Below are 27,297 nucleotides of genomic sequence, written 5' to 3'. Positions count from 1 at the left end.
TTGCAATCTTCCATCGGAGTGTCTGGTAACTTTGCTCAACAGGTATGGAAAAATGAGCATTGCATGTTTACTCCAAGGCTCTCGTATGTTTTCCATGTGCATGTTGAAATCTCAGGAGTTATGGCCCTTTTTTCCTTAAATGGAATGTAGCTTTTAACTACATAAAAAAGGATTGAATATTGAATATATAAATATTTGGGTTGCCATCTGAGTAAAGATGCTCAGCATCCTTCTTATATAATATTAACAGGTGAAGATAGTAAGAGAAAGGAAGGTAAATGCTTCCAAAATCTTTCTAATTTTGCTGATTTATATAAAAAAATATTCTTCAGATACTTTTTATAGGTAGAGAGTATTACAAGGAGATCTTGAAGTGAAATCATGAACATGATTATAAGGAGAAGTGCTTGCTTTCATGCCTGTGAGAACCCAGAGGTTTGCCGAAGTACAAAGTATAATCTATTTTAAAAGATAAAAAAATTAAGATTCACAACCTACAGCCATCCCAGAGAATGTTTGGAGAACTCAGGGCATTAGGGCCTAAATTGCTTGTTAGTTCCAACTACTGCAGAAAAATTGAACTGATGGAACTTGCATAAGTGTTGACTGATCAAGCTCCCATCGGTGGAATCGGTTTACTCCAGTCAGGACTATGAACTGGATTTAGTCCAAGGAGCCACAGAATGTTATGTTTCAGCTGGAAAAGAAAACGGAATGAACAATGGAATAGATTGCAGAAATAAGTACTGGACAGAATCACTCTTATACTGTACAGGTTGAGTATCTCTTATCTGGAATTCCAAAATCTGAAATATTCCAAAAACCAAAACTTTTTTCATGAGTGGCTGAGATAGTGACACCTTTGCCTTCTGATCTTCAGAATACACAAACTTTGTTTCATGCAACAAAATTATTTTAAAATATTGTATACAATTACCTTCAGGCTATGAGTATAAAGTGTATACAAAACATAAATGAATTTTGTGTTTAGATTTGGGTCTCAGCTCCAAGATACCTCATTATGTATGTATATGCAAATACATATATTCCAAAAACCCCTAAAATCCAAAATCCAACACACTTCTGGCCCCAAGCATTTCAGATAAGGGAGACTCAACTTATAATACCTATAATTGTTGCAGGTTCTATTGTTTCTCATGGTTGTTCCTAGGCAAGGAAGATAAAATTAATGGTAATACAGTAAACTCTAACATCCAGAAGATACTTAATTCAGGCTTAATTGTTCTAGTGTAACTACTGTTTTGGAATAGATGGAGGTATTCTGGTATAATTATTCTGGAGGAAGGTTTAAGCTGTATGACTTTTAAACCATGAGATGAAGATGAAATTACTCATTTACACTTTTTTTCTTTCTTTAGATCTTTTACTACTCTTTGTTACTCAGCTGATGGACAATGTATTCTGGCAGGGGGGCTGTCAAAGTTTGTTTGTATTTATCATGTTAAGGAACAGATTCTCATCAAGAAATTTGAAATATCCTGCAATCTTTCCTTAGATGCAATGGAGGTTAGTGATTGAAATGTGTGTTATGTATGTTTGGGTATGCAGTCTCAGAATTATCTACATTGTGGCGGGGGTGGGGGCAGGCTTGCAGGATCAACTTTGCTGGTTTGCTTTTTTCTTATGAGAAAATAGTCTTCCAACTAGAACCACATGTAGAATACTGGCATGGTTGGCTGGGCATATGCAACTAATAACAATGGAATTGAAGTATTTGTTTATTTGTTTCCTATTGGAAATAGAGCAATGTGCAACCACACACATATAATAATGTCCCTATGTGGACAATAGAGGCAGGGGGCTAGGATTAGTTGGTGGGTTGTCTCCTTTGTTTTTTCTGTTGCTTTCTTTTCTATATAGACTAATTTTTCCAGGCATCACTTTCCTTACACACCTCCTTCCCCAACCTCTCATCTTTGGCATCTCTCATAACTGTAGGGTAGTTTAAGTTTCCTAAGGCTTCAGGCTTTGTAAAGGAAACAAATATATTTAAATATCAAAAATATCAAAGCCAAGCCTGTTAGGGTCTAGCTTTAAATTAGCAGAGTAGCAGAAGTGTTCTTTTGTCTAACTATGCTTCCCTAAGAACTGAGACTGACTCCAAAAACAATGTAAGTAGCTTGTAGTACAAACAAAAGTTTACTAATGGTTTTAATCTATTTATACATAAAGGGCTGTATCCTAATCTAGCTAGTAAATAGTTCAGGTAAAAAGAAATCTTTATCTCATCATCTTTCCAAAGAAAGTTGAAAGAGGAGAAAGATGGAAAACCAACAGTTCAGTTGAAAATCTTTGAAGCAGTGTGTCTGTTAGTCCCAAAAGGTTAATTTGAATGAGAGAGAGAGAGAGAGAGAGAGAGAGAGGAGATTCCCTGCAGGAAATCCCTATCTATCTAAGGAGGGGGAAAGAGCAGGCAAAAATCTTCCAACAATCACTAGCTATAATTCTATAATAAATATATTTCTCTTCACTGAAGAGATGGCTTTCTGTTGCTGATTCCAGATGCTAGTTTCCAGGCAGGCTAACAAGTCCAAGAATTTGTGATCCTAGAACCAAGGTCATCAGTTCTTTCACACATAAATCTGCTACTGTTCCTCTTCCAGCACCCCCCCCCCCTCCATCTGCAGGTTAGGGGGTGACTGAGTTTTTAATTGTTATAGTTATTAGAAAAATATTAGAACACTTTCTGATCTCCTACAAACTACCTAGAGAATTGCCTATTCCTGACCTATGAAATGGAGTTGTGTTTGCTGCTGCTTCACTACAGCAGCTTGAGTAGTAGACTGACCATTTAGTCTTTGGGCCCAGGGATATAGACTTTCATATGTTTCCGACCTGTGTTTCTATTCTAAAGCAATGCTGCTTTAAGGCAGTGTTGTTTATTTTTTGTGTGTTGCCTTTGTAGTGCTTCAGTTTTATCCAGAAACCAAAGGCACTGTTGGATTTACCTGGAAGCAGGGGTGGGCATAGAGTGGCCCATGGGATCCTTGCAGTCTGTAGACCCAAATTTTGTGACTCCTGAAACTCCTCACCAGATGCCCAACCCCCCATCCATTTCCCACCCCCTAATTAAAAACAAAATAGCACAAGTTTGGGCAGTTTCCCCCCAAACAGTGATGAAACCCCACCCCGATTGTGTGAAAATAATCCCACCTCAGCCCCACAAGTGCCCCCAAAGCCTGCACTACTCCCAGATATGTCACTTTTCCTCTGAAGTCCCTCCCAAAATGGTGACAGGAAATGAGGCAACATCACAGAAATTTCAGACACTTAAATCTGAAATGATGTATAAATTGCATAGAGAAGTTATTCTTCATTAGTCATGTTACTTATTTTACAGGAATATTTGGATCGCAGGAAAATGACTGAATTTGGCAGCATGGCATTAATCGATGAAGGAGCTGGGGATGATGATAGTGTTGCCATTCCTCTTCCAGGAGTGAAAAGAGGTATCTCTTCCTTATACCAGTGCTTAGCATATTACCTGTGTCATATGAATTATCACTATGTGAGCATGTGTCCTTCCTTGTCAAGTCAATGAAGGATGGAAACGGTGAGAACATTGAAAACATTATCTTTTAAACATGCTTTCTTGGCTCTCACTTGCCAAAGTGGTGATCAGACATTTTATTTTAGCTTGTAGACCAACCACTAAAAATATCCCCCTTTTCCCATGTGGGTAAATTCCCTGATTTTCAGTACCAGGGCTCCACTCTGAAACATAAAGGAGTCCAACTGAACAAGTGATTTGAGGAGGTGTAGAGTGTATCTCCCTCAGATTCTGAACATTTGAAAAGTTGAATATTTCAAATTTTTGAGGTAACTGCATCAACCTCTTTCATGTTTTGTGTTGATTCTAGGAAACAAGGGTTTGTGCCTATTTGTATTGTAGATAGCGGCATTTTCATTTCTAATCTTGCATTGTAAAATTATTCATGTTGGTTCTCTTTCACAGTCTTATCTGTTTTCATTCATTAACGTTTATATGGCTTTTAGCAGAGGAGCCTTGATTCGTCATGCGGTCTGAACTTGTTTCCTTGGTATTTCTGTAATGCTGGGGAGGGAACACTTGGTCTGCAGCCTTTCTTCTTCACACACACACACACCCCGGTTGTATTGCAATTATAAAGGCAGGACATAAATTCAATAATAAATAAATATCAGGCTTTTAAAAACAATATTAACATTTATTTATAATGCCCTTTTTACCAAAGGGTGATACATCAAACAAATACAATCAAAATGAATAATAAAACACAAAACTATAAAATTCTAAAATACTAAAATAATATATTAATATGCTAAAACAAAACCCTCATCAATAAAAAGCTTGATCACAGAGAGGGACATTTTCTGGGAGAAGTGGGGAAAAAACTAGACCTTACTGTGCATTGTGATGTCCCCTTGAAAAAATCCCCTCCTCCTGGAAATTAGGGTTTTTAAAAGCCTCTATTGATGACAGTGTGTTTTTAATGTGTTTTTTCAGCAAAGGGGCCTTGTAGGAGAATGAATATGAATGCACATGAATTATGTATGTAGGTATATGAAGGAAAATGCCGTAACCTCACTCCCCCCCCCCCCCCAGAGTGCTGTGCCCTCCTTAGGAGCAACATCCAAGGGGATTCCTTAAATGGAAACATCAAAACATGTTCTCTATCCCATTGTAATAGGTGCCTCTTAGACTGCATCCATACTGCAGAAATAATCCAGTTTGACACCACTTTAACTGCCATGGTTCAGTGGTATGGAAACCTGGAATTGTCATTTGTTATGGCACCAGAGCTTTTTGACAGTGGAGGCCAAATAACTTACAGAACTACAAATCCCAGAATTCCATAGTATTGAGCCATGGCAGTTAAAGTGGTGTCAAACTTGATGATTTCTGCAGTAACAACAACAACAACAACAACAATAATAATAATTTTAATTTATATACCGCCCTGTGGCGAACCACTCCGGGCAGTTTACAACATTAAAATAACAGGCAGTGTGGATGAAGCCATAGAATGATTGATTCATATCTAGATAATAGTTCAGGGATGGTGATTGTTGTGAAGGTAAGATATAGTTACTATTCATTTTAGCATTTAACCTTGTAAAAACCTAACACTTAATAAAGATTGAGCTTTGGGTTTTTAAAAATATTTTGAACACTAGCATACACTAGCACAATCACATATATTTATCTGCTACCTTTATACACTTACTAGTAACTGAGTGGAATTAACTTGCAATATTGTGAATTATGTACAAGCTATACATGTAGTTGATTATGGTATGTATGAGACTGATTATTTACTGAGGGAAGATATTGAATTTATTTTTCACTTTGTTTCAGGTGACATGAGTTCTCGATCTTTTAAACCAGAGATAAGAGTGACGTCTCTTCGCTTCTCTCCTACTGGTGCGTATTTCACAATGGGGCTATCAGTTCCTTTAGTGTCTCTTCACGACTATGTTGTGAAATAGTGTCCATCTTAGTTCATATCTAGAACAATGTAACTAACCACAATTATTAGGTATTTGTCAAATATTGACATTTTCATAACATGTGAGTAGTGAAATCAAGTGTCTTTGTAATAGCTAATGAACCTAAGAAAGTTGTTTGTATTTAAATATCATTTTTTAAGAATCTGCTGCTGTCTCTAGGCATGTACAGTTTTAATTAACAGAACCAGTGCTTCTCTTGCAGGACGAAGTTGGGCAGCAACCACCACAGAAGGACTTCTCATCTACTCTTTAGATGCTGGTCTCATCTTTGATCCCTACGACCTAGAAATTGACATCACTCCTAGCAATATTCGTAAAGTACTGCTTCTGAAGGAGTACACCAAGGCGATTGTCATGGCTTTCCGGCTGAATGAAAAGAAGCTAATTTACGAGGTTCTGGAAACAGTGCCGTATAATGAAAGTAAGCTGGACTGTTGCTGCCACTTTAGTGTGGTAGTAGCAGAAGGCTGGATTTTCTGGGCTTCTGTGCTATCAGCAACGGAAAGGATAACACCCCAAATGATCTTATGTGGGGTGGAAGGTCATATGAGTAACTACCATAGGAACAGAAGGAAGGAGTGAACATGAATATATATGATATCATAAAATATAGGAATTCATTGATTTGGCTTTCATTTGTGGCAAACATGCACATAACTAAAACTTGAGATTTGAAAACTTGATATTGAGTCATGTAGAATTTAGAGCGTGGAAGTGCAGCACGGAGCTGTGTATGCCCCTCATGGTTATTTTGCAATCTTCAACTTCTCTCACATTTGCCCCATTTTGGCAAAAAAAGGGTGAACTGCCCCGCCCTCGAAATCTCTAGGAACAGTGGTTCATCTTTTAAATAGGTTATAGGGCTCTTTGCACTATTTGACATAACAATATATCTCTTTCAAAACCACAAGTTGTCTTCAAGGTGCATCCAGCATTTAGTTTCATTAATTTATGAATGAAATTCATAAGTTTCATTAATTTATGGTTTTTGGCTGTCCATGTGCTCCTGGAATGTTTCTGGGGTACAAATCAGGTCCCTGAACCTACTGAAGTTATCCATCCCTGATCTACAGCCTACTCTTATGCAAATTATATATTTGCATATGTGATGTTAAGTAATAATTTCTGTTTGTTTTTTTAAAATACAGTTGAAGTAGTCTCCTCATCGCTTCCAGAATTATATGTAGAAAAGTTGTTAGAGTTTTTAGCTTCTTCATTTGAGAAGTCTCGTCACTTGGAATTCTACCTCACCTGGACTCAGAAGCAGCTAATGTTACATGGGTGCAAGTTAAAACCAAGGTTAGTGAGTAACTGCTTAGGAGGGGAGTGAAGATAGGAGAGTGCAACACAAGCTAGAATTCTACCTTTTAAAGAGTTTTGGAATGGTTCCTGTTACTGTTAATTGGACTTACATCTGCTTAGCTTTAGAAAACTGAACGGTATCAGCCAAAATGATTCCTTAAATGTTGAATTTTAAGAGCGATGAAATTAGAATAAGCTTACCATTTGAGATGGCATTTGCTTAGCGTGCATGTATTTACCACTGTTGCAAATAGTAGGTATACTCCAAATGACAGGTCCAACTGTAGAGCCCTTCTCAGCTTTTTAATACTTCATCCTGTTAGATGCATAAATTAACTATTTAGTCTGTTTTATTTTAAGAAGGTTCAGAATGACTATAACTACTATGAGATTTATGGTGTATGTGTCTGCTGTGTTTTTCCAGGTGTAATAAATTGCTCCCTACCATTCAGTTTCTCCAGAGGAGCATTCAGCGTCACTTTGAAGATCTTTCCAAACTGTATGTATTACGCTGTTTTTTTCTTTCAAACCACATCCCTCCCTAATAGCAAGGGGATAAATATTGAGTAACGAAACTGAAATGGCCTTTCCCTTTTACTCCCATTCCCTAAAAGGGTTTTTGGCCTAGGAGTTTTATGTGATTATGCTTTGGCAAGTCCATTGAGCAGTCATTCACACCTCTCATTCTGAGGCTTTAAGGCCAGGGTGGGCAAAGTGCCCAGAGGTCACGTGTGGCCCTTGAAACTGCCCTTGCAGCCTTCCAAATCTTCAAGACCCCTAAATATTGTTTTAATTAGGCAATCTGTTCTGAAATTCTCCACCTTTGCTTTAAATTGATTTGTTTAGTAATCAACATTCTGGGACAGCAACAGTGCATTGATTATTAATGTACATCAGATAATGTTGATTAGTAAGCAGGGAGTGTTTAATAAGTAGTCCCTGCCTGAATTAGTCAGTTTTGAAAATGATAATATCTGAAAATAGATGCATAGCTCTTTTTGCTCTTTGTTTATTAGAACATCTCACATTAGGTAATGAAACTACAAAGGTTACTAATAAGGAAGAAAGATCTTATTCAAACGTGTGTGTATACGTACAGGCATACCTCAGTAGCAAAGCTTCTGACAGTGAATATCCTTTTAACAAAGCCTGTTTATGCCCACCTGGCCTCTATTTTTCTCCTTGTCATCTATCTGGAACAATTTTTAAAGCTGCACCAGCATTTGGATGATAGTAAAAGAGGGCTGGTGAAACACACACTTTTGGTGAAGTTTTGCAGCAATACATCTGTAGTAAACAATGGCATAAATCTTGAGCTTGGAAAGAACAGATTCTGCTTTAAATGGTACTGTAGCCATGTCTTTCCAACAACAGGCAAGGTAAACAGCAGGTGCCTCCAGAATCCTTAGCATATGTGAAAAGCAAAACAGAGAAAACAGATAAGCCTGCCCACTCCAGCTTATTAAAAGCATACATCTGTAAGTTCAATCACTAAAATGGGAATCACAGGAAGAGTGGAGGCCAGTGAAAGAGGGGGGAAATCATCTAACACCCATCTCTTTTGAGTTAAAGAAGTAATTTTCAGGAACACATCTAATTTGATAATTCAAACCTGTATATAATAATAGTTGCATGTGTGAGTGAGACATAATAGATCAAGTTCCATAGGAAGGTGTCCATATTGCTTCAGTCATTTTGTGTTTCATTGAGATCAGTGGTAATTCTTGAGTAATTGGGTCCATATATGAATCAGTTTCAACTAGTATGTTACTTTTTGGCTCTTGGCTATATACAGATAAAGAAATTTTGCTAGCATTGCTTTGAAGCTACCCTAAAAAATATTTCCAATGGTTTTGTTTCTGCAGTTGTGACTGGAATTGTTACAACATGAAATATATCCTGTCCCTTTCACAACACCGAGGTATGAAACGTCCAGCAGAAGCATCTGAAAATGATGAAGATTTGCAGAGTTTGGAGGACTCTAGTAATGACTCTGTTATGGAGGAATCAGCTGTGCTTCCATAAAAAGCAATTAAGAACTTTCCCCCGATTCAACAGTAATTTAAACAGTGGTATTCACTGTGAGCTGAACAGCCCTCATAGTGGCTTTTTTGTGTGTGCATGTGACTTGAATGCTCAGCATTCAAACTGATAGTAAACATCTATCTTTTTTTGTCATTCCAATTATGAGTCTGATCCTCTTTTTTCATTCTGTAACAGAACCTACTTAGCATATACTTTCTTAATGCTGTTAAATTCCAGGCTTTTTCAGTTTTTAAAACTAGTCAAAAATGACTACAAGGAACCCTGGATTCTAAAATCAACAGGATAAATAGATTTAGATCTGGATATGAGGCTTGTAAGCAAAGCAAAATTCTATGGCTGAGTAGGACTTCTAAAAATTGATCAGGCATATCATATTTGAAATGTTCCTCATCCATGAAGGTATTTATAAACATCAGAGTGGTCATACAGTAGACAGATGAAAGTGTGTTCATAGCTTCAATAAGTTTCAAGAGTCTGTTTTGTCTCTTGATCCTTTTTTTAAAAAACAAGTGCAGTATTGTGAGTTTCATACATTAAAAATTGTTCATGATCACAGTAAATGGTCTGGTCTTTTTTGTATGAGGAAGAGTAGGAATTTGAAATGGAACCGTGGAAAAATTCCATCTGCTAACAATGCCTTTGAACCATTGGCTAAAGTAAATGGAAGTCCCCCCCTCCCCAAATTGTGCATTGAGAATTACTGTCAGATTGCCAAAATTGCACATGTGTTTAATTTCTGCCCTCAAGTTAAAATGCATACCATCAAGGCTGGTTATTATTTTGTCACCTGAAGGGAAAGGAAAACAACAAAACACAATCACCTCCTGTGAGCAAATTACAATAAGTGTTCACTTCCACAACAGCTAAAATCAGCCATCACCTCAATTTTCCTAAAGGTAGAACCAACCCAATGTGGATTATCCCCTGAAGGCATGGCCAGATAACTTTCTTTCCACATGAACTTGGCTGCATTTGGTGCTGCAATTGAAACGACTTCTGTAGATTCTCTTTCTTTAAGATACTATGCAATGGGTTCTCAATAAACACAGCCCTTCATCTTCCTTTTTTTCAGCTGAATAGGACAGTGTGGTTTAAATGGAAAACTTCATGGATCAGAAACAATCAGATAATTTCATTGGTTGGTGTTTATATGACACAGTTGAAAATAGTTTTGTTAAGCTCTAGGCAAATCTCATCCACTAACAATTTTCCCAAGCTAATGAACCAGTATTTTTCCATAGAATGCACTCGGGAAAAATACTAATCAATAAAAATAACAAATAGTTAATTCAATAAAACACGGTGTGTATTCGCCTCCTTCACACTAGCAACAACGACAACACACACCCCAGGTAATTACATGTACTTGAAATTATTTGTTTGTGGATGGAGGAAGTCGTGAGGCATGGATGGAATATGTGCGGCTGATTCATGATATTTTACTCATCTGTGTGGAAATAAAAATGGTGTTCAGCCGGGAGCACCAGTTGAACAGAAGGCTGAGGGAGATCATTTTGGAAATGCCGCCAACATCAATGAGAAGAGATACTTCTACAAGGACTGATGAAGACATTGTCAGCGCAACTGCTGGGGTCCAACAACCACTGTCAGCAACTCAAACGAGTCCTGGGGTTAAATCAGACCCTTGTAGCAGAGCTGGCAATTTCCAGAAGCCGAAGCGTGGCTCCAAAGTCCAATTGGGATGACAGCAACTGGATGTCTTCCAGGAACTGCAGCAATGCAGGAACCTCCGGGGACACACAGCAAACCGATGCTATAGCTTCTTCTGATAAACCACCAGAGAAACTAAGTCTCCCGAAGTGCTCTTTATTCACAGTGCTATAATACAAATCAAGATCTCTAAAACTCCAAACCATACCAATCCAACTCCTACAAACCCACGAGCAATCCCTTGCAACTCCTGGGTTTATATAGTCTCCAGACCATGTGGTCTCCCAAACCCAGTGAGTTCAGGTGTGTAACCATGTCATGTGTCTCCTGTGCAATCTAGACACATGGTTTCATCATCCATGGCTACATGCACTTGGACACTGAAGTGTCCTTGAGCCAATGAGCTTCAGCTGTGCTGATCAGCCTTGCCACTCTGCTGAATGCTCATGGCCAAACATACACACATCAAGCATTTCCCTGTGTGCTGTGTTTTAACCCTTCAAATCCCTGACAGACATTCCATTTCCTGCAACTTCAAGTAACGCTCACTCTATTATTTATTTATTTAGGTATTTATATCCCGCCCTTCAGCCCTAATGGCTCTCAGAGCGGCTTACAATTATTGTTTTTAATCAGACAGTTCCCTGCCCTCAGGCTTACAATCTAAAAGACACGAAACAAAAGGAGAAGGGAATGATGGAGGGAAAGGGGATGAGGTCCAGTGGTTCTTCTCTCCCTCTAAGGCCTGGACCAAGGCAGATGGATTGGAGGGAGGGCTCTTCCTTCTTCCAGGCTAGTCCTGATGGAGCTGGACCTGCCTGGTGAACTCCCTCTCAGGCTGGCGGATGGCAGTTGTGAAGTCTGTGGCCCAGTGACCAGAAACAACGTACCCCAAGAAGCAAATGAAGGAATCCAACTGTCTGCTATTCATAGAATCATAGTATCATAGAGTTGGAAGAGACCACAAGGGCCATCCAGTCCAACCCCCTGCCATGCAGGAAGTCTCAGTCAAAGCATATCTGACAGATGGCCATCCAGCTTCCGTTTGAAGACCTCCAAGGAGGGAGACTCCACTACACTATTGGTGAACTGCGATGATCTTTACGCATCAGAGAGCTTCTTTCTTCTTGTTCCAGTGGTATTGTTTCCACCTCCTAAGCTCAGCTGTTTTCATGACAGATTGGGGAGAAACATTATAATTATACGTTATAATTATATATTACTGCATAATATTAATAATTCAATATAATAATAATATATAAGTATACAATTATATATATAAATATACATTATAATTATTATAAGACACATTATACAGTATAATTATTGAGAACCCATAATTATATAATACTACATTATATATGTGTCTTATAATAATTATAACACATAATTTAATTATATATATTATGTTATTTTATAATATTATATATTATATTATTATAATGTATACACACATTATATATAATAATATAATGTGTCTTATAATAATTATAATGCATAATATAATAATATATATTATATTATTATATAATGTATACATTATAATTATATAATGTTGCATAATATTAATAATATAATATATTATATTATATAATAATAACACAATACATATAATTATATTATGCATTTTTATTATAAGACCCATTATATATAAAATGTCTATGTGTGTTGCAAGACTTCAACTCCCAGGATCCTTCGCTATTGGCCAGGCTGGCTAGGGTTGCTGGGAACTGTAGTCCAAGAAACCTTGAGGAGGAGGACCAAAGTGCGGGAACCTTTCGACGGAGGCCTCAAAATGGCGGCCAGCCTTCCCCTTCCCCGCGCGCGCCACTGCCTCTAGGGGTCGCTGCTGCGCCGCCTCAGGGCCTAGTTCTTCTACCCAGACTACCAGAGAGGCGCTTGGGACGCTGCTAGGCCGCGAACGAAGCCCTCCAGCCTGACTAGTAATAAGAGAGATGTGGGTCTCCTTGTTGGCAAGCGCCAGGCCTGGGCCCCTCTTGTCGAGGGCGCTGCTGCAACTGAGGGGGCTCCCAGCCGGCCAGGCTGCCCTCCATTCCTCGGCGCAGCGCCTTCGCGGGGCCAAAGTGGCGGTGGTGAGTCCAGGCCAGGCGTGTCATGGATTCAAATCTTCCTGGGCTGCATCCACACTGGAGGGATAACCCGGTTTGGCAGCGCTTTAACTTGTTATCTGGCTCAAGGCTATGGAATTCTGGGAGTTGGAGTTTGTTGTGGGGCCCAGAACGGAGCTCTGCTCCGCTTTGGGCCCCACAACAAGCTCCCAACTCCCAGAATTCCATAGCCTTGAGCCAGATAACAGGTTAACACCTTTGTCAGCATAGAACAGAAAGGAGTATTAAATAGTTTAAACACATTTTCTTGGATATATGGTTTCACTGGTCTCAAAGGAACTTACGTTATTATAATCTGTTAAAGTGTCCATCTGGGTCGTAGTACTTCTCCTGACTGAGCCTCTTTTGGGTAACATACTGTGAAACATAATTTGTTTCTCAGTTTAAGTCTCAGATAAATGTGGTTAACTAATCACACCAGGAGGTGGCTGGAGAAAAGAGCATTTGGTAAAGATGTGTGCCAACATTGCATAACATTTTCTGACCCACAAGAAAATATAGCTTGAGTTTGAGAAAAGTAAATGGTTGATAGGTGTCCTGTTTTTCTTCTTGAATTTGTGTCAATGGCTGATAAGCCTGAACCTAAACAGGTTACTTGGAAGTAAATCCCATTGAGCTGAGCATAATTTACATATAAAGTATTCTATATTTGTTTATTTCAACTGTTTTAGGAGACTATCACATACTGGGGGGGGGGGTATCAGGGGATTAAAAAGGCATTTCCCCAGGAAAGTCATGCGACCAAGGCAAAGATTTTCACACACATATGGGAGGACTTATCCTGGAAAGAGTCATTCCTGGTTCTTTCAATAATAAATCCTCTTAGATTGCGACGTCATCTGAGAATCTTTGCTGCGATTGAGTGACTTTCCCGGGAAAATGCCTTTTTAATCTCCTGATTTTCCCGTGTGATATTCTCCTTAGTTGTGTTGACTGGTCTGATAATAAACTTTTGAAACTCCGGTTGCTGTCATTGTATTTCCAAAGTTATGTGTTCACTTGCAATTTGTGATCTTGAATATAGGAACACGAGAAGAACCAAGCTTGGTCAGATGAAAGCCCTGTCTAATCCAATCTTCTATTTTCACAATGGTGACCAGATGCCAATAATCACAACATTTTTATCTTTTTAGGTCCTTTCGGGATGTGGCGTTTATGATGGTACTGAAATCCATGAAGCTTCTGCGTAAGTCTAAATTTTTATAAGTATAGGCTTCCCAAATGATCATCAGTTGAACTGATGAACAGTCCAATTGTATGCGTATATGTGCCTCCAAGTTGTCTGTCGACTTATGGTGACCCTATGAATTTCATAGTTTTCTTAGACAAAGCATACTCAGAGGTAATTTTGCAAGTTTCTTCCTCTGAAATACAGTGGGTCCTTGGTATTGGCAGACTTCCCATCTGATGATTTGAGCATCTGCCATGCCCCATATTATCCAGTGGGACTTGAGCTTCCATGTCTTTCCCCATCTGCGGGGGTCTCTGGAACCAAACCTCCAGGAATAAAAAGGGCCCATTTGTATAGCCTACAGCACTTGATATTAGTTGGCTGTTCCCATTCAAGTACTAACCAGAGTTGACCCTACTTACATTTAAGATCAGACTGGATCTAGTGCCAGTTACTAATGTGTAATTTATCACATAAGCAATTTGGAGTGTTTCTTCTGCCAACACTCAGATACTTCCTTTCAAACCTTGGTTGTAAGTTAATATTAATTCCTGTATGGTTGACATTTTGCTTCTTCCCTTTCTATATTTCTCAATGTGTTTCATAGCATATTGGTCCATTTGAGCCGTGGGGGAGCTGACGTTCAGATGTATGCCCCAAATATTTCTCAGATGCATGTTATTGACCATAGCAAGGGACAGCCAGCTGAAGGGGAATCCAGGTAAGACTTAATTTAATATGACAGTTCCTTTATGCATGTGTGTATGTCGACATATATTTGAAGTTCTTTGTAGGAAGCAGGAATGTTTGGCTGTCTGAAATAATGCTTTAACATTTTCAGAAAGGCTGATAGAGAACATTAGTGAGTTGATTGGTAAAATATTTGATCATCTAATTGTACTAAAGTGGTTTGAGAAAATGATACAATTAAATACTTTACAATTAAATGCAGTAATATGCACTGCCAGTCTAAGACTTATGATTAATTTTTTAAAACTTTGTTATTCAGCTGCTTCCTCAGTGCAAGTGTATTTTCTGAGAGGCTGTAGCAATTAGGTGTATTAGTTGTTTGTTTCTTTTTTGTATAGTTTGAAAGCAAAATTTTATAAACACTTCTATTGTTTTTGTTTTTTCCTTAAGAAACGTCTTGGCAGAATCAGCAAGGATTGCTCGTGGGAAAATTGCAGACTTGAATAAACTTACTGCAAATGATCATGATGCTGTGATATTTCCTGGAGGATTTGGAGCTGCCAAAAACCTGTTGAGTATTGAATTTTATAAGTGACCACAATATGTTTGCTTACTGTTACTGTTACTATTAAACATTACAATATACTTCCATATTACTATTTACTGATTAGTTATTTAGTTAGGTATTATTTATCACAGTATCCTTTAGTAATAACAATTTAGTTACTTTTAGTTATTACTTCATAACTAAGTTATTCTTACTTAACTAATAAATATTTAGTAAATAGTAAGAATTATTTATTAAACAGTTATTACTAAGGGACACTGCAAAATAAAGTACAAGTTGACTGTGGCTGCAGGCTTATAAACACTTACCAGAGATTTTTTGGGGGTGGGTTTTTTTGGGCTGTGTGGCCCTGTTCTAGAAGCCTAAAAAAACATACAGCCCGAAACCCCCACAAAAAACTATGGATGCTGGCCATGAAAGCCTTCGACTTCACTTACCAGAGAGTCTCACTGACTGGGGATGTTTCTGAACTGTCTTGCATGGGATTTAATTGTCACATACCATTTGTCTAACTTTTCATACCAGCTTCTTGTTTCATTAAGAATAAATATCAGTGCTGTACATGTTTTGAAGTCTCGCTGTCTCTAATATGTATATACCATTTTTGTCCAGCCAAATTGTACCTAGCCTAATGAAGAAAACTGAATTTAATGTTGCTTTCACTTTATAATGTGGCTTTATAGGTGGCACTGAAAGGGAAAGGCAAGTGTTGGGTTTCCTGTTTCCTATTACTGTTGCTCCAGAGTTGGGGGGAAAAAACTTTCCACACGTTGAAAGGAAGTGGTGGGATTTCTTTGCCTTAATTGTTTTCTTTCCCTTAATAATTTCTTCTTTTGTTTCCTTCTCTGAATAATTTTCTTTTTTTAGGGTATTTGCATTCCTAGAGAGGGTTTTTTTTAGTCATTTTAAGCATAGTAACCATGCTTAGTTATGGTATGTTAGCCATTGTTATCTTGAACTTTAGGATACCTTTATGAATAGTTTTTTGTGGGTTTTTCGGGCTATGTGGCCATGTTCTAGAATAGTTTCTTCCTACCTTTATGAATGTTGAGACTGCAAATAATATAAGTTTTTTTGCTGTGATAGGTCTACCTTTGCTGTGGATGGGAAGGACTGTAAAGTGAATGGAGATGTGGAACGTGTATTAAAGGATTTCCACAAAGCTGGAAAGCCCATTGGGTATGTAAATTTTATAATGAAGGAGCATTTAAATGAGCCATCTCTGAGGTAAAATATAATTCAGATTACATGGAATGCTGCAGTCTTGTCAAGAATATGTTAAAGGAAAAATTTGTTCATGCTTGTATCCCTTGGAACTTTAGGTAAATCTAAGCCTGCCGGCGAGGAATGTTTTCGTTATTTACTTGTGCCTGCTTTATTAGCTTGATGGATCACAAGTTGGGCAAAGTCAATTTAGGTCCAAAACACACTGTAGAAATAATTCAGTTTCAGACTGCTTTAACTGCTCTGGCTCAATGTTAGGGAATTCTGGGAACTGTATTTTTGTGAGACATTTAACTATCTCAGAGCGCTCTGGTAACACTGAGTCTGGGCAGTTAAAGTGGTCTTATATTGGATTATTTCTGCAGTGTGTTTTGGACCTTAAATGGTTAATGTATGAATAATATGAATAGTTCTGCTGGATCAGACTAAAGGCTTGTTTCATCTAGCTTGCTGGTGGTACAGTGGTTATATGTTGGTACTGCAGCCATTCACAGCCACAAAGTTGTGAGTGCAATCCCAGACAGGGCTCTAGGGTCCACTCAGCTTTGCATCTTCCATAGGTTGCTAAAATGAGTACCCAGCCTGTTTGTTGACAATTAGCTTACACATTGTAAACCTCTTAGGGAGTGCTTAAGTGCACTGATAAGCAGTATGCAAATGTCCTTACTATTGCTATTGCTGTTTCCAGCTGTGGTCAATCTCTGGAAACATCACAAGCAGGACATGAGGGCAGTGATTCAATACAAGACTGTGGAATCAGTACGCCAAACCTTCGACTCCAATGCCTCTGCTTTTCTATTGTCTGAATCTAACTGCTTTCTAAATGATAAATGCATATTAATTAGTAATACCATATTGACAGTAATAAAATAGTAGCATAAGGCATTTAATTACCACCCTGTGAATCATCAGGCAATTTAAGTTTTATAAAACATAAAATAGACAATGTAAAATATAAGTACAAAAATGATGTTTTTGCCATATAACTATAAACTGATATAATTACCATATATACTCGCCCCTCCACATTTGCTGCAGTTAGGGGCACAGGATCCCCGTGAATGTGGAAAAACCACAAATAACAAAAACAATGTTTTTACTGAGAGAACGCCTGTCTAGGAATTTCTAGGTCCTCCAGTGCAGCTCTGTGGTCACCATCTGCCAGACATTGACCATAGAATTATGCTGGAGGAGCTACAAATGATTAGTGGACTGTTCCCTCTTGGAATCTCTAGGTCCTTCAGTATGACTTTTGGTTAAAGTTGACCATAGAGGAGGACCTAGATAGTCTTAGAGAGAACATATTAATAAAATCCGTGAATAATCAAATCTGCCACAAATGTGGCAGGACAAGTGTATTTTTATGTTATTTCTTTTTGAAGCCAGAGTTGGAGTCACTACATTTCTACTGATTCAGAATTGTTTCTGACTCAAACGCCACATCCCTGATTCACAATATGTATTCTGCAGCTTCTTTACTGCCTCCTGACTTCTTGACTGTATAGCATATCAGTCCTCTACAGGATTTTTTTTAATTTTCCACACTCCTTTTTCTTTAGATGTTGTCTCCTCCACCTAGTATTGTCCTGAGTCCCTATTCTCATCTCACTACTTGCCTCCCTCTCCTCTGCTTCTGGGCCTTCTTCAAGTTTGGTTTACTTCTGCTGAACCCCCACCTCCAAATGTCTAATATTTATGCTGCTTCTTCCTTTTCCAGTTAACTTCACGTAGCTTCTACAGTTTGAAGCCTTTATGTACTTTCCCAGTAGCCAATTCTGTCAAATCTACCTGACAGACTGTCAGCAGTTGCGCTGACACAGACACCAAGTGATTATTAAACATATGTCCTAAAAAGTCAAAGAAAATTACTCATCAAATACAAAAATCTTATCCTGAAACCAGTTATTGTTATTGCCATCAGCAATATAGAAAGAACATGCAGTGTAGCTGCTTAACATTTCCTCTCTTTCTCTCTTTTCTTTTTAATTTTTTTAATTGGTTTAATGCAAACAATCTTCTTTACAATCAACATAAAACATTCAGATAAAAGAAAAAAATAGAAAGAAAATAGGATAAAGAAGTAGACCTTTGAACATAACTTATCTCTTGGAGTAATTTTCAAAAAGACAGCCATGTTCATCAGTTGTGTTAAAATGACTGCAATAAGACTCCTGCCTTCCTGATTGTGTTGGACAAAGTGCTGTTTTGTTTTTATGAGGACTGTATTGATTTTAGTAATATTTTGTATTTTAGTGCTTGCTATTTTTAATAAGGGAAGATAGGTGCAAATGTAGTTTGATGTTGTACAAAATAGATCATCTTTGGGAAGAGTCTCAAAGGAGTTTGTCATTATTATTATTATTATTATTATTATTATTATTATTTTAGTCTGTGTTGCATTTCACCAGTCCTGGCTGCAAAGGTTCTTCCTGGTACGGAAGTCACTGTAGGACATGAAGAAGAGCAAGGTGGTAAATGGCCTTATGCTGGAACTGCTGGGGCCATAAAAGCACTGGGAGGAAAACACCATGTTAAAGAAGTAACAATATCCTTTTTGTGTGTGGCTGGATTAAGGTAGTAACTGAAGAATTTTCCTCTTTCTTGCAATTTCTTGTTCAGTACACATATATGAAAACAAGTTCCATTCAAGAAATAAATATTTCACAGCTGAATTGAAGAACTTTCAGGAACACATGTCAAATCTGTCTGATAAATTTCCACTAGTAGCATTGCCTATTTTCCCCTCCAGATTTCCAGATTCAGGACACCTGGTTTTTGACAGTATAGTTGTTTCTGCATCACAGAAATGGTAATATTTGCTTTAGGAGATTAGTTTCCTTAAGTTCATAAGGTTCGCCTTCTTGGAAAATGTAATGAATCTGTCAGGAAAGTTATTAACTGCTGTTACTTGCATTGTATGGATGTAATGCTGAACTATGAATTAGCTTCCAGCATATACACTCCCTCCTCTGTCCTCCTCTGGCACAAGGAGGACATTGGGAACTTTTGCTTCCATTTTTAACTTACCATCCTTTAGCATTGTTAAACACTCGCTTCCCCTCTCCTTCTCTGGCACGGACTGAGGGCAAGCAAAAGCTCTTGCTTCTGTTTTAATGAACACAGATTATTGTTACTTCTGGATCGAGGCAGATTAGTCTTTATGCTGGTTTTGTTGAAACAAGCCAGTAGGCAAAAATATCCAGAGTTGGCATTCTTAGGGTCATATGCATGCATAAATTTCCCTTACTCCTAGGTATGTCCTTTTTTGGGTGCAGCAGATGTTGGTGTTCCCTTCCTCTCTTCACAATACCTAAAACTCCTCCCCCCTCCCCAAAGAACTTATTGAAGCTGCTACCACCAGCCATTATGTGCCTTATGAGGAATTGACTGGGTCAGAGAAGCACCTGGCTATGTTACCACAACCAGACATGAAATGATTACTTCACTACTGAGACCTTTAGAGGACTCCAGTGGATCTCAGCAATACTCTAAATATTTTGCATGTACAGTAGATGTATCCAGATACTTCTTTGATCCTGCCTCTGCTCCGCATGAGGCATTGAAGGCTATGCATTAGTGCTTCAGAGGCTGTACAGAAAATCCAAGGGAGCAGTATATGGCTCATCTTAGCATATCTACATATTACACTGCACTGAATCATGTCGGATTGCAGCCTCTATCTGGGTTTGGCAAAACTAAGGAATGGTTAGTTAAGCAAAATGAAACTTTTGTTGTCTTCAGACATGCCAGAGGACAACAGGGAAGGTATAAGTTTGAGGTTCTCACTAGGTCATTCACACAATGTCTAAATAATACTATTTCTTGGTTGCTTAATTTTCTTATGACCCAAAACAAAATTGTGGAGTAATTCCCCATTCTTCTCAATGAGATAGCTCCCAGGTTGTTGTTAAATGTGTTTTAGGGACAGAATGATACCAAGGTGTTTATCACATGGAGGTTTTTGCAGCTCAGATCTGACATGACTGCGGGTCCAACTATGCGAATTCACGCAATAATGTTATGTGTTATCACACGTGATTCCTTTCTATGGGGGCTCCTTCTGTGGTGCTTCCGCAGTGATTCCAAAATAACCCCTCATTTTGGTGAAATCGCTAACAAGCAAATTCACAGAAATCGCTTCCAAGCTCACTTCGATTTCACTCCGAATTGGTCTGGTGTGGAATGCAACTTTGCTTCTGCTCTGGTACACCACCGCAAACCCCCCGGGTTGCAGGGCTGCAATTTCCCCCCATTTCCTTTCGGTGGTCCTTTCACTTTCAGGGCAACTCATTTTTTGGGAATATATACTTGTGGGTATGTGTGTGAATGAATATACAGATATGTCTGTCTGTCTGTCTGTCTATCTATCTATGTGTGTGTGTGTTGAAATTGCTGAAATGGAAGGGAAAATAAAAAAGGGGATGAAGAAGACACAGAAAGGAGGCAAACATCCACGCAATCATGCAATTACGCAAAACAGGGAACAAGAACTTGCACCCTTTTTCACCCCGGAAAAGTACTGTCAGCGCAACTGCTGGGGTCCAACAACCACTGTCAGCAACTCAAACGAGTCCTGGGGTTAAATCAGACCCTTGGAGCAGAGCTGGCAAATTTCCAGAAGCCGAAGCATGGCTCCAAAGTCCAATTTGGGATGACAGCAACTGGATGTCTTCCAGGAACTGCAGCAATGCAGGAACCTCCGGGGACACACAGCAAACCGATGCTATAGCTTCTTCTGATAAACCACCAGAGAAACTAAGTCTCCCGGAGTGCTCTTTATTCACAGTGCTATAATACAAATCAAGATATCTAAAACTCCAAACCATACCAATCCAACTCCTTCTACAAACCCACGAGCAATCCCTTGCAACTCCTGGGTTTATATAGTCTCCAGACCATGTGGTCTCCCAAACCCAGTGAGTTCAGGTGTGTAACCATGTCATGTGTCTCCTGTGCAATCTAGACACATGGTTTCATCATCCATGGCTACATGCACTTGGACACTGAAGTGTCCTTGAGCCAATGAGCTTCAGCTGTGCTGATCAGCCTTGCCACTCTGCTGAATGCTCATGGCCAAACATACACACATCAAGCATTTCCCTGTGTGCTGTGTTTTAACCCTTCAAATCCCTGACAAGTACAAGGTCACGATACATTCAAACCCCCACTGCGCATGTGCAAGGTTGCAGATTCAAATCGTTGAATCTGCATGGTATGCACCGGTGTGGTAATACAATTTGCACTCACTCTGCTTTGCGTGAATCCGTATCACATTACTTGTTTTGGATTCAATTCCCCCTTGATTCGGAAGGGCAACCAGGTGTGATAAAACATTCACGTTACGTGAATTCGCATAGCTGAACCAGGAGTCATCCTGGATCGGAGCTGCAAAAACCTCCGTGTGATAAACACCCAAGAGTTGGCAGAGATTGTCTCCTGGGCATTATGTAGTTGTGAAATGTGTAGATGGTTTGTTACATTTATTTTTACCTGTCTTTCTATGAACTAAATGCAGCTCTCCTTTTCACTTTATCCTGAGAATAAACCTGTGAGGTAGGGTAGGCTGAGAGAGCGATTATTTTGGCCAGGATCACCCACTAAGCTTCATATTTTAGTGAGGACTTGAACCTGAATCTCCCAAGTCTGCACTTCAACTGTTACACAACAAGGCCTCTCAATATTGGATCATTTTCTTGAAAGGCACCTGACATCTTAAAACCACTGACTGTCATTGCCTAGGATTTTGGAGGGGTGGATAGGGAAGAGTTATTGTTTTATTGGGTTGTTTGACTTAGCTCTTGTGTTTTCCTTAACTATCCTCCATGAAGCCCATGTGGACACAAAGCACAAGGTGGTAACTACCCCAGCCTTTATGTGTGAAACTGACTTACATCACATCTTTGATGGTATTGGGGCTATGGTAAAAAATGTCTTGAAGCTGGCAGGAAAATGAAATGGATGCCCTTAGTAGCAATAACAATGGTCTTTTGGAAGACTGAAGTCCCAACAACACTCAAGTGACATGGTGTACTTTGGAATTGGACTGTCTTGTTTAATTTCCAACACTGGAACAACTAAGGCTTGTTGAATCATGCCATGCATAACAGACAAGTTATACAGTCAACGACATGTCTGTTCCTCTGGAGAAGTTTCCTGCATACGAATCTCTTAATTGATAATGACTCCATTAAGCAATTTAAATGAATAGTATAATCTCTAAAAATTATCCTAATCATTTATCATGTTTTTATCAAGATTACTGTTGTAAGGCTGAGCAGCTGTCTGGTCCCAATAGTATTAGCGTGGAAGTTGTAACAATGATATACACAACTTAGTGACCTTAACATTTTTGAACTTGGATTTTTGGATTGACTTTGTGCTGTACTCCAGTAAATTGGGTGTGGGACTGAAGAACAGCAGAATTATTAATCTGCATCTTTCTGTGAAATATATGGACAGCCACTACATTTTTGGGCTGGGCATATATCTCCAGTCTAAATAACGAGAAGAAGGATTCCGATATTGTAAATTATGACAGGCACAGCATAACACAAGATGTGTTGCAAAATCCCTTGGTAACAATAGCAGCTCTCAGAATTCAGCACAAAAATAAAATAATGAATTCCTGATAAGTGTGCTAAGCTTACTTTGTTCACTCACTTGCAAGAAGTACTGAAGCCATCTTTTGATAAAACTCTTGATAATTGTTATTGTGTGCAAGGGCATTACTATCCTTTGAAAGCATCTATGTGAATGTTGATAAGAGTATGTTGTAGTATGCATGAGACTTGCTCAAGGGGAGCACAAGACTTGTAGGCCCTATTTCCAACCCCCCTCCACTTCCCAAATATTTACTGTCCTGGAAGGGAAGAGAAAAACAAGGTGTGTGCTTGGAGCCTCTGCCTGAGGGAGGAGCAAAAGTATTTCCTTATAAAATATGAATATATATGAATGTGTGAATAAAAATGTGCACAGTGAACAAAATATTTTTATTGATTTGCTGTGTTGTGTGTGTGTGGGGGGGGGGCACAAAGTCTGCATGTAGATAATAGAATCATAGTGATAGAAGAGACCATAAGGGCCATCAAGTCCAACCCCCTGCCATGCAGGAATGCACAACCAAAGCACCCCTGACAGATGGCCATCCAGCCTCTCTTTAAAGATCTCCATGGGAGTGTGTTCCACTGTTGACCAACTCCTACTATCAGGAAGTTTCTCTTAATGTTGAGGTGGATTCTCTTTTCTTGTTGTTTGTTCTGGGTCCTATTCTCTAGAGAAGCAGAAAACAAGCTTGTTCCATCTTCAGTAGAATAGAATCAGAATCATAGAGTTGGAAGAGACCGCAAGGGCTATTAGTCCAACTCCCTGCCACGCAGCAAATCTAAATCAAAGCATCCCTGACAGATGGCCATATAGCCTCTGTTTAAAGACCTCTAAGGAAGGAGACTCCCCTACATTCTGAGGGAGTTTGCTCCACTGTTGAACAGCCCTTACTATCAGGAAGTTCCTCCTAATGTTGAGGTGGAATCTCTTTTCCTGGAGCTAGGATCCATTGCTCCGGGTCCTAGTCTCTGGAGCAGCAGAAAACAAATTAGCTCCCTCCTCAATATGACATCCCTTCAAGTATTTAAACAGGGCTATCATATCACCCATTAATCTTCTCTTCTCCAGGCTAAACATCCCCAGCTCCCTAAGTCATTCCTCATAGGGCATGGTTTCCAAGACCCTTCATCATTTTAGTTGCTCTCCTTTGGACATGTTCCAGTTTCTCAACATACTTTTTAAATTGTGGTGCCCACAACTGGACACAGTATTCCAGGTGAGGCCTGACCAGAGCAGAATAGAGTGGCACTGCTACTTCCCTTGATCTAAACACTATACTTCTATTGATGCAGCCTAAAATCACATTGGCCTTGTTAGCTGCCACAGCACTGTTGACTCATGTTCAATTTGTGGTCTACTTGGACTCCCAGATCGCTTTCACACATAGTCTCGTTCAGCCAGGTGTCACCCACCCTATATCTGTTCATTTAATTTGTCTGCTCTAAGTGCAGTACCTTACATTTCTCCGTGTTGGAATTCATTTTGTCAGCTTTGGTCCAGCTTTCTAATCTATTAAGGTCATTTTGAATTTTGAACCTGGCCTCAGGGGTATTAGCTACTCCTCCTAATTTGGTGTCATCTGCAGATTTGATAAGTATACCCCCAATTCTGTCATCCAAGTCATTGATAAAAATGTTGAATAGCACTGGACCCAGGGCAGAACCCTGTGGGACCCCACTGGTCACTTCTCTCCAAAATGAACTATCATGTCACCTCTCAACCTTCTCCAGGCTAAACATACCCAGCTCCCCAAGCCTCTCCTCATAAGGTATGGCTTCCAGACCCTTCACCATGTCGGTTGCCCTCCTCTGGACACACACCTACTTCTCTACATCCATTTTGATGTTTTGAAGGGGGATGTTTTGAATGGGTAAAATGTTGGAGAACCAATATAATAGTGATTCTATTTTCTGAATTATTTCTTCACCTGAACTCTTGGCAAGCTGATTTTAGCCACATCATTTTTTTTCAAATCCAAACAATAACTGTTCCGTGAACAGAAGTAAGTTATATATTCATGGAGGGGTCTGCTTCCATTAATGAAAGCTTCTGTCTACAGAACAAACCAGCATCCAGGAAAATGCATTTGGTTCATTCTTTGGATATGATTTTTGTCAGATTAATTTATCTTTCTCATTTTGCACCCCATAAATTTAACAACCATAGAAGGTTGTCAGTTCATTATGAAGAACTAATATCCCCATTCCAAGCATTCCAACAGTTCAATAAGGACCCCAGTCTGTTGTTTCTGTGGCAGACCATTATGCTTGCTCATGAATAGATTAAATAGTAGGTAGAGACCTTTCATTCAGTTTGCGTTGGAAAGTATCACATTCAGCTTCTGTTGGCCATATTTAACATTGGAGGAAATGTCTTTCAGCACCATAGGAACTGCAACACAGAGGGGATCCTATCTCAGACCACTACCACAGTTAGTTTGACTTCAGTTGACTCTTCTTTTACACTATTATTTATGTAGTAAACAATCTCATTAATTTTATATCTAGCTTTGCACATATAGAGGTAATTGTTGCTCCATGCAACAGATCTAAGTCATCAGGAGTCTGTAACCTTTGAAAAAGCAATGGGGGAATTCTTAGGCCTTCAGTCAGTTACCTTGGTTCATTGGGATGGAGAGAAATAAATAGTGCATCCCAGTAAACTGAAAACTGATATAGTAACTCTTCTGTGGACCTGTAATAACCATCTTACAGATGCACATAGTGGGAGGATATCCAATGAATTACGCCTGATTTTTGGATTAATTTGTTAGCATATTCCCTAATTTTGTATCATTAAGATTGCATTCAGTCAAAAAAATCCAGTTTGACACTTTAACTGCCATGGCTTAGTGCTGTGGAATTCTGGGAATTGTAGTTTGCTACAGCACCAGATCTCTTAGAGAAGGCTAAATATCTCACAAAACTATAATTCCCAGAATTCCATAGCATTAGAACATGGAAAGTGGTGTCAAATTGGATTATTTCTGCAGTGCGGATGCGGCCTAAGTGGTCCTAAAAATGGCATTATCCTTTAACTTTTGTTTTTAGTTATGGACAGCTTAGTAGCTTTTTTTAAAAAAGCAGTTTGTTGCTTGAAATACACCTCATTCCATACAGAAGGTCTTAGGAGGAACGAAACATTGCCAGTTTTCTACTTCACAGTGCTGCTGTCTTCTCCAGTTGGGCTGGGAGCCATATAAGCAGCTACCAGCTCACTTGGCCAGAGTCCTGCTTTAACCATTGTCCCACCCTTTTTTCCCCACGTAGTGGCAGGCACTGTTTCATCTCTAGTTTTGTGCAGTTTCACAGGCTGTTTTGTTGGGTGGTTGTTGTGGGATATTTGATCTGAGAAATTGTTCACCAGTGGTATGTGGCCATTGGAAACATAAGGGAGCCCCCTTATAGGACCTGGGGAGTGTGATATGGAAAGGGCTCACCCAGGTGGAGGTGGACATCTTGTGGGACTACCTGGTGACAGATGATATTGCAGGGCTCTGGTGGATCCCTGTCATCCCAGTGGTCTGGCACATAGCCAGATTGGGTTCAATGTTCAGCAGACAGGTGGTCAATGCCGGGATCCGGACCCATGCATTTGAGCTGACCCTGATTCAGCTGTAATCAATATAGCTGTAGCCTATTTTTCTCCAGTTATGTGCTTCTGTGTGGTTATTGCAGCTTTGCACCTTGCCCTTCCTTAGTCAAGCAAAGTCTACTGTTGTAAAGAAAGCAGATCTGTGTCTCTGTAATTTTCTAATTTGCCTAGACCATGAACATTATAGATGGAGCCTGCTGTGCAAGAATCAAGACCAATAGTCAGTCTCAGCAAAGAGAATGAATTTTAATAAACTCAGATTTCCATAAAAGGAAGTTTTGTTTTACTCATATGTCTAAAAACATTAAGGTAGTGTCCAAGTGCACACTCTTTCTCTGGCCATCCTCTTTCATTTAGAACAACTGACTCCATATGTACTTTGAAACCCAAGACTTTGTCCAAATGCTTATTATTTAATTTGGCAGCTGAATTTAGTAATTTTATTTGGAATAACAGATGCATGATTACTGCCTTCCTTTATTTTCTCTCTTCTTCCTAAATGAACTCCTCTTTTTGTTGGGATATTTGGCTGCATTTTTTAAATGGGAATTTTCTGCTAAGTCTTCTCCATGTGGAAAACAAAATGGTTACAAGAGTTTGTGTTCTCAGAATATTCACAAAACTTTTGTTAAGGGCAGAGGTTCTGGGCTTTCATCATGGAAAATGAATGCACTTTTCCTGTTGTTTCCTAGGGCAGAACTGAAGGGGGGGCTTCTGGCAACAGGACTAATTTGACAGACAAGGGCATGTCAGGAAGTTTATCCTGCCTAATGGCAACCTGTCAGCGA

At 39.1% G+C, this 27,297-nt stretch overlaps 2 protein-coding genes across 4 annotated transcripts in view; both read left to right on the top strand.

Moving 5' to 3' along the window:
* The window catches only part of LOC149319531 (periodic tryptophan protein 2 homolog), a 28,334-nt gene extending 18,285 nt beyond the window's left edge, over window positions 1–10,049 (top strand). For both annotated transcript variants that reach the window (XM_089511908.1, XM_089511909.1), the window contains 7 exons: window positions 1,380–1,527; window positions 3,362–3,470; window positions 5,360–5,425; window positions 5,714–5,932; window positions 6,660–6,810; window positions 7,238–7,312; window positions 8,679–10,049. In XM_089511908.1, the coding sequence (XP_089368034.1) occupies window positions 1,380–1,527; window positions 3,362–3,470; window positions 5,360–5,425; window positions 5,714–5,932; window positions 6,660–6,810; window positions 7,238–7,312; window positions 8,679–8,838 (928 nt within the window). In that variant the 3' untranslated portion in view covers window positions 8,839–10,049. The remainder of the gene's footprint in view (window positions 1–1,379; window positions 1,528–3,361; window positions 3,471–5,359; window positions 5,426–5,713; window positions 5,933–6,659; window positions 6,811–7,237; window positions 7,313–8,678) is intronic.
* Window positions 10,050–12,303: 2,254 nt separating this feature from the next.
* LOC149319530 (glutamine amidotransferase-like class 1 domain-containing protein 3, mitochondrial) lies at window positions 12,304–22,944 on the top strand. Of its 2 annotated transcripts, none has more exons than XM_089511907.1 (7): window positions 12,304–12,623; window positions 13,793–13,845; window positions 14,438–14,551; window positions 14,971–15,090; window positions 16,175–16,267; window positions 18,701–18,857; window positions 22,127–22,177. In XM_089511907.1, the coding sequence occupies exons 1-7, from the start codon at window positions 12,486–12,488 to the stop codon at window positions 22,136–22,138; spliced, it is 687 nt and encodes a 228-aa protein (XP_089368033.1). In that variant the 5' UTR covers window positions 12,304–12,485; the 3' UTR covers window positions 22,139–22,177. The 2 variants fall into 2 exon arrangements, with proteins under 2 accessions (XP_089368033.1, XP_089368032.1); XM_089511906.1 differs by having other exon boundaries at window positions 12,305–12,623; window positions 22,137–22,944.
* The last annotated feature ends 4,353 nt before the right edge of the window (window positions 22,945–27,297 follow it).

This window comes from Sceloporus occidentalis, unplaced genomic scaffold (assembly GCF_023333645.1).
Source record: "Sceloporus occidentalis isolate IW3139 unplaced genomic scaffold, rSceOcc1.0.p SCAF_2, whole genome shotgun sequence".
In the NCBI taxonomy this organism is placed as follows: Eukaryota; Metazoa; Chordata; class Lepidosauria; order Squamata; family Phrynosomatidae; genus Sceloporus; species Sceloporus occidentalis.
Note: the sequence above shows the minus strand (reverse complement) of the source record. Positions and strands in the feature narration are given on the sequence as shown.

Coding starts and splice junctions, on each gene's coding strand:
- LOC149319530 (XM_089511906.1), top strand. CDS start 12,486: ATGTGGGTCTCCTTGTTGGCAAGCGCCAGGCCTGGGCCCCTCTTGTCG. Junction 12,624..13,792: donor GCGGGGCCAAAGTGGCGGTG/GTGAGTCCAGGC, acceptor TTATCTTTTTAG/GTCCTTTCGGGATGTGGCGT. Junction 14,552..14,970: donor CCAGCTGAAGGGGAATCCAG/GTAAGACTTAAT, acceptor TTTTTCCTTAAG/AAACGTCTTGGCAGAATCAG.